The sequence below is a fragment of the Amphiprion ocellaris genome, chromosome 12 (genome assembly GCF_022539595.1).
Source record: "Amphiprion ocellaris isolate individual 3 ecotype Okinawa chromosome 12, ASM2253959v1, whole genome shotgun sequence".
In the NCBI taxonomy this organism is placed as follows: Eukaryota; Metazoa; Chordata; class Actinopteri; family Pomacentridae; genus Amphiprion; species Amphiprion ocellaris.
Genome location: NC_072777.1, coordinates 27,260,243 through 27,273,222, shown reverse-complemented (window position 1 = coordinate 27,273,222; position 12,980 = coordinate 27,260,243). Strand labels below are relative to the sequence as shown.

Genomic DNA, 12,980 nt, shown 5'->3' with positions numbered 1-12,980 from the left:
TGCTCGTTGGTGTGAGTGTGATTGTCTCTGTGTGTAGCTCTGTGATAGACTGTTACCTGTCCAGAGTGTCCCCTTCCTTCACCCTAAGTCAGCTGGGATAGACTCCAGCCCTCCCACGACCCTGATGAGGATTAAGTGGTATATAGATATTGGAAGGATGGATCATTTTAATTATTTATTCTATTTGACTGCTCTGCCTTGTATCCTATATCTTGCTTGATTGTCTCTGTGTTTGCATGTTGCGACTGTTGTGAACGTTGTTCTTAAGGGTACAACATAAAGAAAGTCTGTCTCAGCAACAGTGGTGGTGTATTTGTCTCTTGCTAAGAAGCAAGCACTAGAAATCAATCCGTTTGAGTGTGGCGTTGTCACTACTAGTCAGACCATTCTCTAGCACTGATACAGTGCTGTGTAGAAGGATCTGACTGCACCTACTTATTATTCTTCTGCAGGAAAAAAATGTTAGGACTCTTTCGTATTTCTTTAAACCAATCCCAGTCATATTGGTCGGAGCCATGGCCTTCCCTGAATTCTTCCTGACCACCTCAGATCCAACAGGTAATTCATTGGAACTGCTATGTAAAAGATTGACTGAATGCAATAGTAATGAGGGCACATATAAAATGTGTTGTAATTCCTACACCGTTCACCTGATTTGGATGTATATACCCTCAAATTAAAGATTAAAGTCTGCACTTAAAGCACATATTGATTCCCTCATTTCAAATCCACTGTGGTGGTGTACAGACCCAAAATGCTGACCTGATTGTATTAGTTTTAGATTTCTTAACTCTCATACTGGCAAAGTTTTCAGCTAGACTTGTACAACAACAGCATAATAGAATTACTGAAATTGAATTTGCTCTTGCAAATTCATATTTAATATGTAATAATGCTTGTTTTCATAAAAGCTGCGCCTTGTGACAAAATATATGAGAACCGCTGAGCTACACTCGTCTTAGCTTCCAGCTGCAGGGAGATTAGTATTATATTGATAATAATTTTCTGTAATAAGAATATGGGCGAGCAAGCCATTAAATAGTCCAGGAGAAGAGATGCAGGAGCTGGTAGTCAAGACAAAGCATGAAAACACAATAAATCAAAAACAAATAACTAATATGAAACAGCTAAATGGTAAGGGACAAAATTTCACTGAGGAGTGTTTGGATCTGTAAACCAGATTCAATTCAGATTCCTTCTGCAACAGCAGGAGTTACTGATGGTGATTGGATTTTTTCATCTCTTTCATCACCTTAAAACTTTTTTCCTGAAGCTTTTCTTTATGTGAAGGTGTTTTTGTACTTTTCTTTCTGCTCTTATCTACTTTTCATTTTACCTCAGGACTTATTTTTATCATTGATTTGAACTTATATTGCATTTTTCTTCCTCTTCGCCTCTCTGTGCTAAGAAATACATCACCTTTATTATAATAGCCTTTATTTGTACTTACATATCAGAGGATAGTATCTTAAAAAACAACTGCTACCTTTAGAATTTCTATACTGAGCAGCTATGAGGTATGACTGGTGTCTAAGGCAAAAAACAAACAAATAAACAAAGTATTGAGATATGATGCTATTCATAAAACATTCAGGCCTAAAGTCTCAGGTGTCTAGACCTAACAGCACTAAAGTGGAGGAGATGTACTCACATCCTTTAGTTAAAGCTGCAATAATCACTATTTTTATATTCTGATATTAACAATATAAAATTGTTTCAGATCGTGTAAAATGTGAAAGGACGTTCTTGTGATCAGACTGCACAGAGACAGATTTTTTTTTACTTTACCTGTCTATATATAAGTAAGATGAGAGTATTTTATTTGATAAAATGATCAGTTTGGCTCATTTTATGATAAAGAAATAACAAGATGACAGTATTTATCACTAAAAAATGAATAACATACAAAAGAAGTATTGTACATGGAGCTCTTTTAAATATTACTGGTGATGTTAGTAAACACACGGCTTACAGATTGGTTTTGCAAATTAGGATCTTGTCCAGATTTCTTCCAACAGATGACTCTTGACTCTAATGCCAAGGTTCAAATTTGGAACGAATCTCTTCTGCTTGTTGCTTTTCCTTAGTAGTGGTTTCTTAGCAGCTATTGGACCATAGAGGCCTGATTGGTTCAGTCTCCTCTGAACAGTTGACGTAGAGATGTGTCTGCTACTAAAACTCTGTGTGGTATTTATCTGGACTCTAATCTGAGCTGCTGTTAACTTGCCATTTCTGAGGCTGGAGACTCTGATGAACTTCTCCTCAGCAGCAGAGGTGACACTTGGTCTTCCTTTCCTGGGGCGGTTCTGTCCTTCAGTTCTTAAAGTAATGATGTATTGTCATTTCTCTTTACTTAGCTGATTGGTTCTTGACGTAATATGGATTCTAGCAGTTGTCAAATAGGGCTGTCAACTGTGTACCAACCTGACTTCTGCACAACACAACTGACGGTCGAAACCCATTAAGAAGACAAGAAATTCCAAAAATTAATCTTTACCATTTCATACCTCATGAAGAGAGAATGCCAAGAGTGTGCAAACGTGTCGTCAAAGCAAAGGGTGGCGATTTTAAAGAATCTAAAATATAAAACGTTTTGACTTTTTTCACACTTTGTTGTTTACTACATAATTCTACATGTGTTCATTCATAGTTTTGATGCCTTCAGTGAGAATCTACAATCTAAATAGTCATGAAAATAAAGAAAAAAACATTAAATGAGAAGGTGTGTCCAAACTTTTGACTGGTAGCGTTTGTATTCTGTGTTTTTTCAGGGCTGCAAAACTAGTTTATCTTGTGAATAATAAAGTTAAAATTAAATTTGAAAGCTGTATCAATACACGATTACATCAACATTTTCTAGGTTTGGTGAGGGCAAAGGCTTGTTCTGTAAACTCTGCTGAGGTTTGGGAATGTTGTTTTCCATAAGCTGCCCAGGACAAGATAAGAAGAAATGGGAAATCTATCAATGCTCCCAGTTTTACTTAACTTTTTAATGCTATTTCTATTTTCTGTTGTCTCCTCCTAACCTTGCCAAAGACTAAGTGTATGTGGGACATGCAGTGTGTCTTTATCACAGATGGACAGTGTAAACAACACAGAGCTGCAGTTCTGCAACGTCACCAGGGATGTTTCACAGGTGCTTCGCTATCTTCACTTCGATCCAAAAACTAAGATGCCCTTGAATTTGTGTGTTCAGTTCCCACGTGTCCGTGTGGACCTGCACATATAAATCACACCTATGGCTCTTGGAGGTTGACAGTCCTGGATTTAACCATGTCTCTCAACATTTTGTCTTTCCTGTGCATCCTCGGCCTCGTTGCCGCCCTCCAGGTGCCAGATGTGGAGCCTTTGAGAGTAAGTAAAATGAAATCTCGTCAATATTGTGTGTATATTTTTATGCAAGCAGTTTGTTTGTGGATTAATGGTGCAGTAAACTAACCATTATTTTCCCTCTCATCTCTGAAAATCACACCTAAAGGAGGGTGAGTGTAACTAGAATTCATAATCATCACTGATATTCTGTATATGTGTTCACTAATTCATACTTTTTATTTAGGTGCCGTCTTAACCATGACCTCAGAACAGAATGAAATTGTGAACAAGCATAACACCCTGAGGAGGAGTGTGAAACCTACCGCTAGCAACATGTTGAAAATGGTAAAAACTTTGTAATACATGCCATCAATATCATTCCAGAACATTCAAAGCATAGTGTGCTTGACTGGATGCCAACAAAAAGAGTTTATTCTGAGCATGAATTGCCTGTTGATCTTATCGGAGTTTGATTAAAGCTTGCGGTGTGAGAGGAGATTAAATCATTTTCCAGACAAGCTCGTGAGTGTTTTTCGGTGTACATGCTGTAGTGGTCGACATGTGGTTTAATGGCTGCTCTGTCCTCTGCTCCCTGCAGAGCTGGAACAAGGAGGCTGCAGCCAACGCTCAGAAATGGGCCAACACCTGCTCCATGAAGCACAGCCCTGCCAGCTCCAGAGAGATCAGCAGTAAGTTCCTCATAACACCTCTCTCGCTTTGAAGAAACACCGTACAAAAGTCAGACACACTGACACTGACCATCCACACAGAAATCCTGTGCAAGTGTTTCTTGCATGTTTGACCAGTACAGATCTTTTTCTTGGACTATTTTATGCCAGAAATGACATGAATTCCATATTTTTGGAATATTTTGTCTTTCTCAAACACAGTAAGAGCTAAAATCCTCTAAAATAGTGACAGTAAACTCTGCACTGGAGCCCAAACTAATGACATTATTTTGAGTCATCAGTTTTATTAGGATATATTTTAGGGATTTTAGGGACTTTGTATCTGTCACACCTGTAGTGTTTGGTGGCAAGAAAGCATCAGATTTTGAAGTGAATAAAAGAGAAGGAAAATATCGTGGCAGGTTTAATGCAGTGTTTCCATGTGTTATTTCTCTAATGCACCTGGACTGAATCAAATACAGGTACACTTCCTGTTAACTTTATTAGGTACACCCACCTAACAGCTAACCATGCAATCTACATTATAAAAAAAAAGTTTCTTGTTTATATTTTTGTTATGTTTTAATTGCTATTTTACATATTTTCACTGTTTTATAAATTTACAGATAATAGCTAATAAAATCCCGTCAAAAAATGAATGTTGGGACTTCCGGTTTAGCGAAGCATGGGGTGAGACGTGTGTAGGGGAGCTCCTATAAAGATTATTTTACTCATTTAACGGCACAGTTTTCATCACTCCTACGGCTTGGGCTCGAGCTAACCTTTCTTTGACTTTTTAACATCGGCTTTCTACCGCGAATATGCCTCCGAAGAATGTCAAAGCAGGAAACAATCCTCAGTCTAACCTGCGGCCTGTTGCGCTTGCTGACCCCCCGCTCCACGGTGATTCTCCTCCCCCAGAAAATACCTACTGCACGCCGCCTCCTACTGCAGATTTCACCGTACTCAAATCGGAACTACTTTCCGCTCTTCGAAATGATGTTGCACCTATATTCAAGACGGAGCTTCAAGCAGCACTGAGTGACAATCTAACGTCTATTAAGTCCGAACTGCTCACTCTTAAAACGGATCTATCTAGCAGCATTTCATCCATGAAGTCGGAAGTCACGGGACTCAATACTACTGGATGGAGCAGTCTCTTTCCACCTGTTCTGATGACATCGCTACTCTTCAGAACAAAGTTGAGAATTTGTCAAAAGAATGTGTGAGGCTGGAAAACAGATGCGAGGATCTCGAGTCAAGGGCGCGCCGTCAGAACATACGCATCATTGGTGTCCCGGAGGACGACGTTCCTCTGTCCGCGGCCCGCGCTGCCTTCAACGACGTCCGCCGCCAGCTACGGGATATTGAGGGAGTCTGGTTTGGTCTGCTGTTTCCTGCCCGGTTGCGCATAACCTACGGAGGCCAGCAACGTGACTTTATATCACCAGAAGAAGCCATGACATTCATCAAGAAGATAAACAAAGATACTGCAATCTAAATTCCTAGACTGACTCCTTCCAACATGCTACACGAATATGGCCCAAGCCCCATGGTAAGTGAGTAAATTAGCAAAAATAACCTTATATGGTAACTTCTTCCTGGACAATGACTATCTATATGCGCAGAACTGTCAAATTGTTGTGTAATTTCTCAGACATGGCGCTCTTGTTCAATTATATCTATACAGTTCTGTCCCTGTTTGTTGCTGAATTGTTTAACGTTATGTTATTGTGGTTCTACATACCATATCATACCATTATCCTTTATTTCATTTTCTACTTCTTGCTGTCCTAATTGGACAACAGTTCTCATCAAAGCTCTGATGGTTGGTTTGATGTGCCTTATATTTTACACATTAAGTTTAATTCTCTGCAGTTGCTCATTAGTTAAACTTTGCTACATAGTCGAAAGCATCTCTTCTTGAGAATGGCTCCCTTTGGAGCTCGCACGGTTCTTATCATTTGGGGATTAGAACATCTGATGTGCGGGTGGGTGGGTGGTGTGGGTTGTTGGTTACTGGGTTATGTCTCTGTATGTATATGTGTTTGTATTTTGCTTTGGGTTGTTTTGTTTTCCCCTTTATTCCCTTTCTCCATATCTCCGTTTGGGGTGGGTAAGGCAGTTATATCTTTTCTCAAACAATAGAGTATATGAGCAATAGTAATTTGGGCAACCCTGATACTGGTTCGAACACTAGATTTGTAAACTGGAATGTTAAAGGCATGAACAATCCAATTAAGCGATCAAAGGTATTCTCACATTTAAAACATTTAAACACCGACATAATTTTCCTTCAGGAAGCTTGCTTGCGCAATAGATATCATTTCAGACTCAGACGTCCATGGCTGGGGGATATTTTTCATTCAAATTTTGATTCCAAGTCCAGAGGGGTGGCAATTCTGGTTAGCAAAAGAGTAAATTTTTCTGTCTCCAAGACTATAATCGATAAAAATGGTAGATTTATGATTGTTGCAGGTGCACTATACGGCTACCCCATATTGCTAGTAAACATATATGCAGCAAATTATGATGATCCTAACTTCACAGATAGGCTATTTGGGAATCTCCCTTTCTTAAACACTCATCTTTTGATATTTGGTGGTGATTTGAATTGTGTTGTTGACTCCTCTTTAGACTGTTCAAATCCTCGCTCTTTGACGCTGTCCTCTATGTCAAAATCAATTTCTGATTTTATGGTCAAGAATGGGCTTGTCGATCCTTGGAGGTTCTCCAATCCTCGAGCTAAGGAATTTTAGTAAAACTCTTTTAAAATCGATTTTCCTGGTTCTGTTAACTTACGAAACAAAGCAAATCTCTAGTAAAATCATAGAAAACATACATGGCAAATCTCCATTTTACAAATATTCGTTTATTCTTGTAAAATTACACTGTTTTATTGTATTTAAAGGAAGAAGAAGAATAAAGTCATTTTACAGATATTAGATATAATTTTACCAGGTTCTGGAAATTTTGGAGCAAATGTATTTTTGACATATTTTTTCTAGTGCCAGATCGTCACTATTTTTTTTTTTCAGATTTTCTTTTTTTGCAGTGTACCTTCAGAAAGATTATGATGTTTTTTTGTGTTAAACAAACCAAAAAAATTAGAACATCATTTGAGATAATAATATTCAAGAAGAAAATACACCTCAAATTAATTCACAAATGAAATATCTTTAAGAAATACAGCAATGAGTTTTTCCCCCAATTATTCAGCCCTATGTAAAACTGATTTTGTATCTTTTTTTTTTTTTTTAAGTTTTCTGTAGTTGCAGTAAATAGACATGTTTACCACATTAGAGGTAGAAGATTTGGCCAATGAGCATCTGGTATTCAGTCTTTAACCTAATCAGGTCATGTTTAAGATGCAGCATCACTTCAGAAATAATCTCTCTCTAACAAAGATTTAATCTGAGTGGATAAAGCAATAAATTGAGGAGCCATTAAGTTTCATTAATGCGACTCTCTAAAAAGTGTCCACATGTCTTCAAAAATGAGAGTCTGGGGAGTCGGACAGGGTTCACTTCAGTTTCAGTTTTCATGGAGCTCACATTAATTTTGGAGTTTAAGAAGTCTGATAGAGACTGAAATATTTCTCTCACTCTTCTTTACCTGCAGCGAGCGGCTGTGGGGAAAACCTGTACATGTCCAGCAACAAGAACACCTGGAGTAGCGCCATCCAGCGGTGGTACGACGAGGTGCAGGACTGGCGCTACGGAGTGGGATCAGTCAACGGAGGAGTGGTCGGACACTTCACTCAGGTGCAGATTGTTTACTTACATCTAATCAACTCTGATTAATTGATATGCTAATGTGCCACTATCTGATTAGAAAATACATTATTAGATCTAAGTGTTAAGGAGGATTTATTTTTCTAAACCAGGGGTGTCAAACTCATTTTAGTTCAAGGGCCACATTCAGCCCAATTTGATGTCAAGTGACCAGTAAAATCACAGCATAACAACTATAAATAACAACAACTGCAAATTTTTCCTTTGTTTTAGTGCAAAAAAGTACATTCTGAAAATGTTCACACTTAGGGAATGATCTTTTTCCAAAACATTATGTAAAAATTTATTAAGAAAATTAAATTAAATTTCAACATTATGCCTCAGTTCATTTACAAATTGAGACTTCTAGATCTCAGTGTTTCTACAAAGGCACAAAACATTTAGTCACAGCTATCTGGAAGTGAATAAAACAGTATTTTAATTTATGATCATAATGACAAAAGTCAGACAAAAAACAACAAAAACAAGACAAAATATTACAAAAATGAGACACAAAACAACCAAAGCGAGAAACAAAAAGACAAAAAAATAGACAAAGTTACAAAGCAACAAAAAAAGACAACAAAAGTGGGACAAAGAATGACATAAATGATGTAAGAGACAAAAAATGACAAAAGCAAGGAACAAAACGACAAAAAATAGACACAAGCGAGACAAAAAGGAAACACAAAGTGACAAAAACATGAGACAAACGACAAATAAAGACAAAAAAACAACAAAAAAAAGACAAAATTATTCAAAAATGAGACAAAACGACAAAAGAACAATGAGCAATCTAGTATTTTACTTTATGATCAAAATAACTTGACATGGTCTAGAAATTATTTTAAATTTATAATTTTACAAAATCACAATCTGCAGTTAATGTCTTCTCTGCAATTTTTACAGTTTACAAAGTCGGGCCGGATTGGACCCTCTGGAGGGCTGGTTTTGGCCCGTGGGCCACATGTTTTACATCCCTGGTCTAAACACTGAATGTAGGAAGAGTTTTGACTGTGCAGATGTGACTTTGTATTTTGTCTCTCTGCACAGATTGTTTGGTACAGGTCTAACCAGATTGGATGCGCCATGGCTTACTGTCCCAACTCTAAATACAAGTACTTCTACGTCTGCCACTACTGTCCACCGTGAGTACAAAGCATTCTGCAATATTGATGCCTCACATTGATGAAAATTGCATGTCTTCAAATTAATATACATGACAGATGTTATGTGTCCTTTGAGGTAAACGATCCGAATGCTAAAACCCTACGGATTTTGGAGTAGAAGCCACATAAAAAATGGAATAACCATCCTGTTTTTCATCCACATTTTCTCTTCCTGTGTCCCAGTTATTAGACATTTCAAACCACAGCAGACTACTCAGTGCTATTCTGCTACAAATTATGTTGAAATAATCATCAGAAACACTTTGTCATTCACCTACAATTCTTCCTAGATGACTAACATGGATGCAGCAAAAGCGTGGTAATGCATATAATGAGGAGAAATGTGCAATTTGCATTAAATTTATTTCCTACTCCTTACTGAGTGGTCATTAAATAGTAATTTCAATGTGTTCTTCTCAGAGGATATTCGTGACATGTTTGGGCTGGTATCCAGCGCAAGTCTTTGCTGTTGTGTTTAATATTTCATGGTCTGGCCTACATTACAGCGGGAACTACAATTACACTCACCCCTACAAGTCAGGACCCTCCTGCGGCGACTGCCCCAACTCCTGCGACAACAAACTGTGCAGTGAGTGATAAATACAGTGCTTTGGTCCATTTTTGTTAATGAAAGTGGCAGATCGGAGTTGGCCTGGACACAGAATACATGAATTATTTTATCAGTTTAGCCCAGAAGCAGAGCTGAAGCAAAAAGCCTGTGATGCATTTCGATTATTTAATGATACGGAAAGGACATTAGCATTGTGTTGCACTGATGCAATCATTTTTGACAACAACCAACGAATTAATACAATAATACCTTTGCTATAATCAGTAAAAGTTTATGAATAAAGTGGAGCTAACAGAGTTTAGATAAAAAACTGAAAATGTTAACAGAGAAGAAAAAATTATTTTTCTTTTTGCCTTTCTTACTGAAAATCAACCCTAACAATGTTATCATTTTCATGAGAGACATTTGAACAGCACAACTGCATTGTGAGCAGTTATATGAGTTATCGCATCTTATTCATTTGTTAATCCTCCTGTTGTCTTCATTTATGGGCACCAAAAAATATTGTTTCCTTGTCTGAAAAAATACAAAAATTCTGCAAAAAAATTCCCCAAATTTCTGAAAACTTGCAAAACCTTCAGAAAATTCCAATTCCAAAAGTTTAATTAAAAAAAAAAAAAAAAATCACTCATATTTGGCAAGAAAATTCTTCTAAGTATTTCCAAAAAATGAGAAAAATCTTCCAAAAAAATCCTAAAAATATCTAGTGATTACATATATATCAGTAAAATTTCTTATGTTTTCTTTAAGAACATTCACAAGAAAATCAACCAAAATCCAGCGAATTTCGCTGTTTTGTTTCATTTTTTTGTGAATGTTCTTAAAGAAACTTTTTTTTTCCACCAAAAAATGTTCTCAAAAATTTCCACAAAATTTTGAAAATGTGGACATCGGAAGTTTCACTGTGAAGTTTTTTTTTTCACATTTTCAAACTTTAAAATGGGTTAATTTGACTCGCAGGACAACACGAGGGTTAACTGTACAAAAGGGATCAGATGATGGAGATGTTCAGTTTTGCTTTAGGCCGGGGAGCAGCCTTTTTCTAGGAAGAACAGAGGAGGATCTTTCAACCTTTTCTCATTTTGGATATGTTGTATTCTAGTTATTGCTTGGGCGATTTATCGTATAGCGAATAGTTACATCAAAAAGACAAAGGTGCTTGCTGGACTATACATACTGCATATATGGGCATGAATGATCGGACTAGCGGCATTCATGTTTCCTATAAATTATGCACAATGATTTCGGGATCATCACTGGTATTGGCTGATAAATGCTTTTAAAAAATATCAGCATGTATCCAAAATTAACACTAACAGAAACGGTCTGCAAAGTTGAAAGTTTACAATTTTCTTTGAAAATGTTACATAAAAATAAAAATGGTACGTTTTACATGAAAGCTGAAGCAGCTTTCTTATTTTGCCAGTTTGCCAATAAGAAAACATTCAATTCCGCCACAGGAGACTTGATGTTCTCTCAGTTAGGTGGAAAAATTATGTCCATATATTGCTGGAGATGGAAAATATCAATAACAATCTAATACCATGTGACCTATAAGCAATAAACATTAGTCATGAATTGGGTGAGGGTATTTGTGCGCTATAAATTCCAGTTTGCTCACTCTACTTAAAAGTTTTTTGGAAATTGGCTCCAAACCCCAACGCTAACTCTAAGCTTTTTTAATCACACAGTGAAATCATTTGTATTTAGAGCATAGAATTTGACATAGTTTTCCCAAATGTTTTTTAAATGACATTTACTAGAATGTATTATGCTGGTAAAAAGACAGAAAATTATGTGTTTAGCATCATATTAAAATGCAAATCTAACTATGATAATGGTGTTTTTTTTGTAAAATGAAAACACAATATTCATTTTATTCAATAAGCAAAAAGTACAAAGACTACATTAAAACAATAATTCAGTCAGCTGTTAGAATACATGTTAATCTAACTTAATCAAATTAGGCTTTAACACTTTGAAAAATTCAAAGAAATTTACTTTAAGGTCACATTAGAAGTGTTTTGGTGTCAGGCAGAGCAGTTTTTATGTCTTTTTAGGAGTTTTGAACATTTGTTTGGACTAAAACTGACACTAAAGTTTGCTTCATGGTCCAAAAATATATCAACAATGCTTGACTGGTCCTGATTTTTAATAAAAAGTCAGAGTTAGTTTTGTGCTGTCACTTATGCTCTGTCTTCTCCTCTCAGCGAACCCCTGTCCCTACACTGATCAGTACAGTAACTGTCCAGAGCTCAAACAGCAGTGGGGATGCAGCCACAAGGACGTGGCCTCCTGGTGTCCCGCCTCCTGCAAGTGCACCAATCAGATCAGCTAAATATCACAGCTGGCTCTAATAAATGGACTCATCAGTAAAACTTGTGTTTGTGTTGTGCATGCTGGCATACTCACTAAAATCACAACATAAAAAGAAAGTTACCTTTTTGTGCTGCTGGAAAGTAAATCGGTGCCTCCCACATTTACTTTGGCATTTGTGCAGCTCTGGACAATAACGGCCTCCAGGGGCAGGTGGCCTTTGAGGTATAAATACATAGAGTGGAAAGAGAAGAGAGTAGAGCTGCCAGGGCTGATTTGGCAGAAGTGAGGAGGAAATATTAAAAAAATCCCAAAGCTAAGCCAAGCCACATCCACAGTGAGACCACACCCGCTGGCTCTGGCTCATAATATCGCCACTAATAATAGATTCCTATCTTATTTCTTTTTATCTTTATGGAGCATTCAACATTTGAGCAGTATGAATCAAGAACTTCTGCCAAGTTCTGCACTGTGCTACTAAAGCACTAGACTTGAGCACAGTTTTGAGGTACTTTTACATGATTCTATATTATGCGCCCATCATACCTCCATCAGCCACATTAAAACCACTGATAGCTGAAGTGAACAATATTGATCATAGGATATATTAGGCAGCAGGACAACAGTCAGTTCCTAAAGCTGATGTGTTGGAAGCAAGAAAAATGAGCAGTATGAGGATCTGAGTGACTTTGAAATGGGCCAAATTGTGATGACAATGTTTTTACATCTGTTTACATCTGTAAAACAGCAGATCTTCCAATAGTTAGTAGATACCAAAAGTGGTCCAAGTGTTACAGCCTGTGGTGGCCATGTGTTGGGAAATGGACTTTGTATAGCCTTTGTGTCTGGATGACGTGTGGAGTGGATTGATTACGCCTGGCTGAACATCTCAGCAATCACTGCATATGAGTATATATCTGCAACCAAGACTCTCAGTCGTGGCGGCTGGTGTTTGTAACCAGTTCACCCTGGTGCCTCTTAGTGTTTTGTATGTGTTCGTATGTGATCCATCGGGTCCGTAGTCACTGAGGGGTGACTACAAACATTTAGAGCTTCTGTTAGCGGCTGTTAATTCGGTGTGGAGCTCCCAGACTCAGTGGAGACTGTGACTCCTGTTAGCAATCCGCCAACTTCATGAGAAGTTATTTGTTATATGAGTCTTCGTGTATTG

General features: G+C 37.4%; 1 protein-coding gene across 1 annotated transcript; it reads left to right on the top strand.

Moving 5' to 3' along the window:
* The first annotated feature begins 3,503 nt into the window (after positions 1–3,503).
* Positions 3,504–11,871, top strand: LOC111574515 (cysteine-rich venom protein TEL1-like). The gene is made up of 6 exons (XM_035952324.2): positions 3,504–3,657; positions 3,911–4,001; positions 7,602–7,744; positions 8,807–8,901; positions 9,429–9,511; positions 11,704–11,871. Exons 1-6 carry the CDS (start codon positions 3,526–3,528, stop codon positions 11,829–11,831), a joined length of 672 nt encoding a protein of 223 aa, XP_035808217.2. The 5' UTR covers positions 3,504–3,525; the 3' UTR covers positions 11,832–11,871.
* Positions 11,872–12,980: the final 1,109 nt, after the last annotated feature.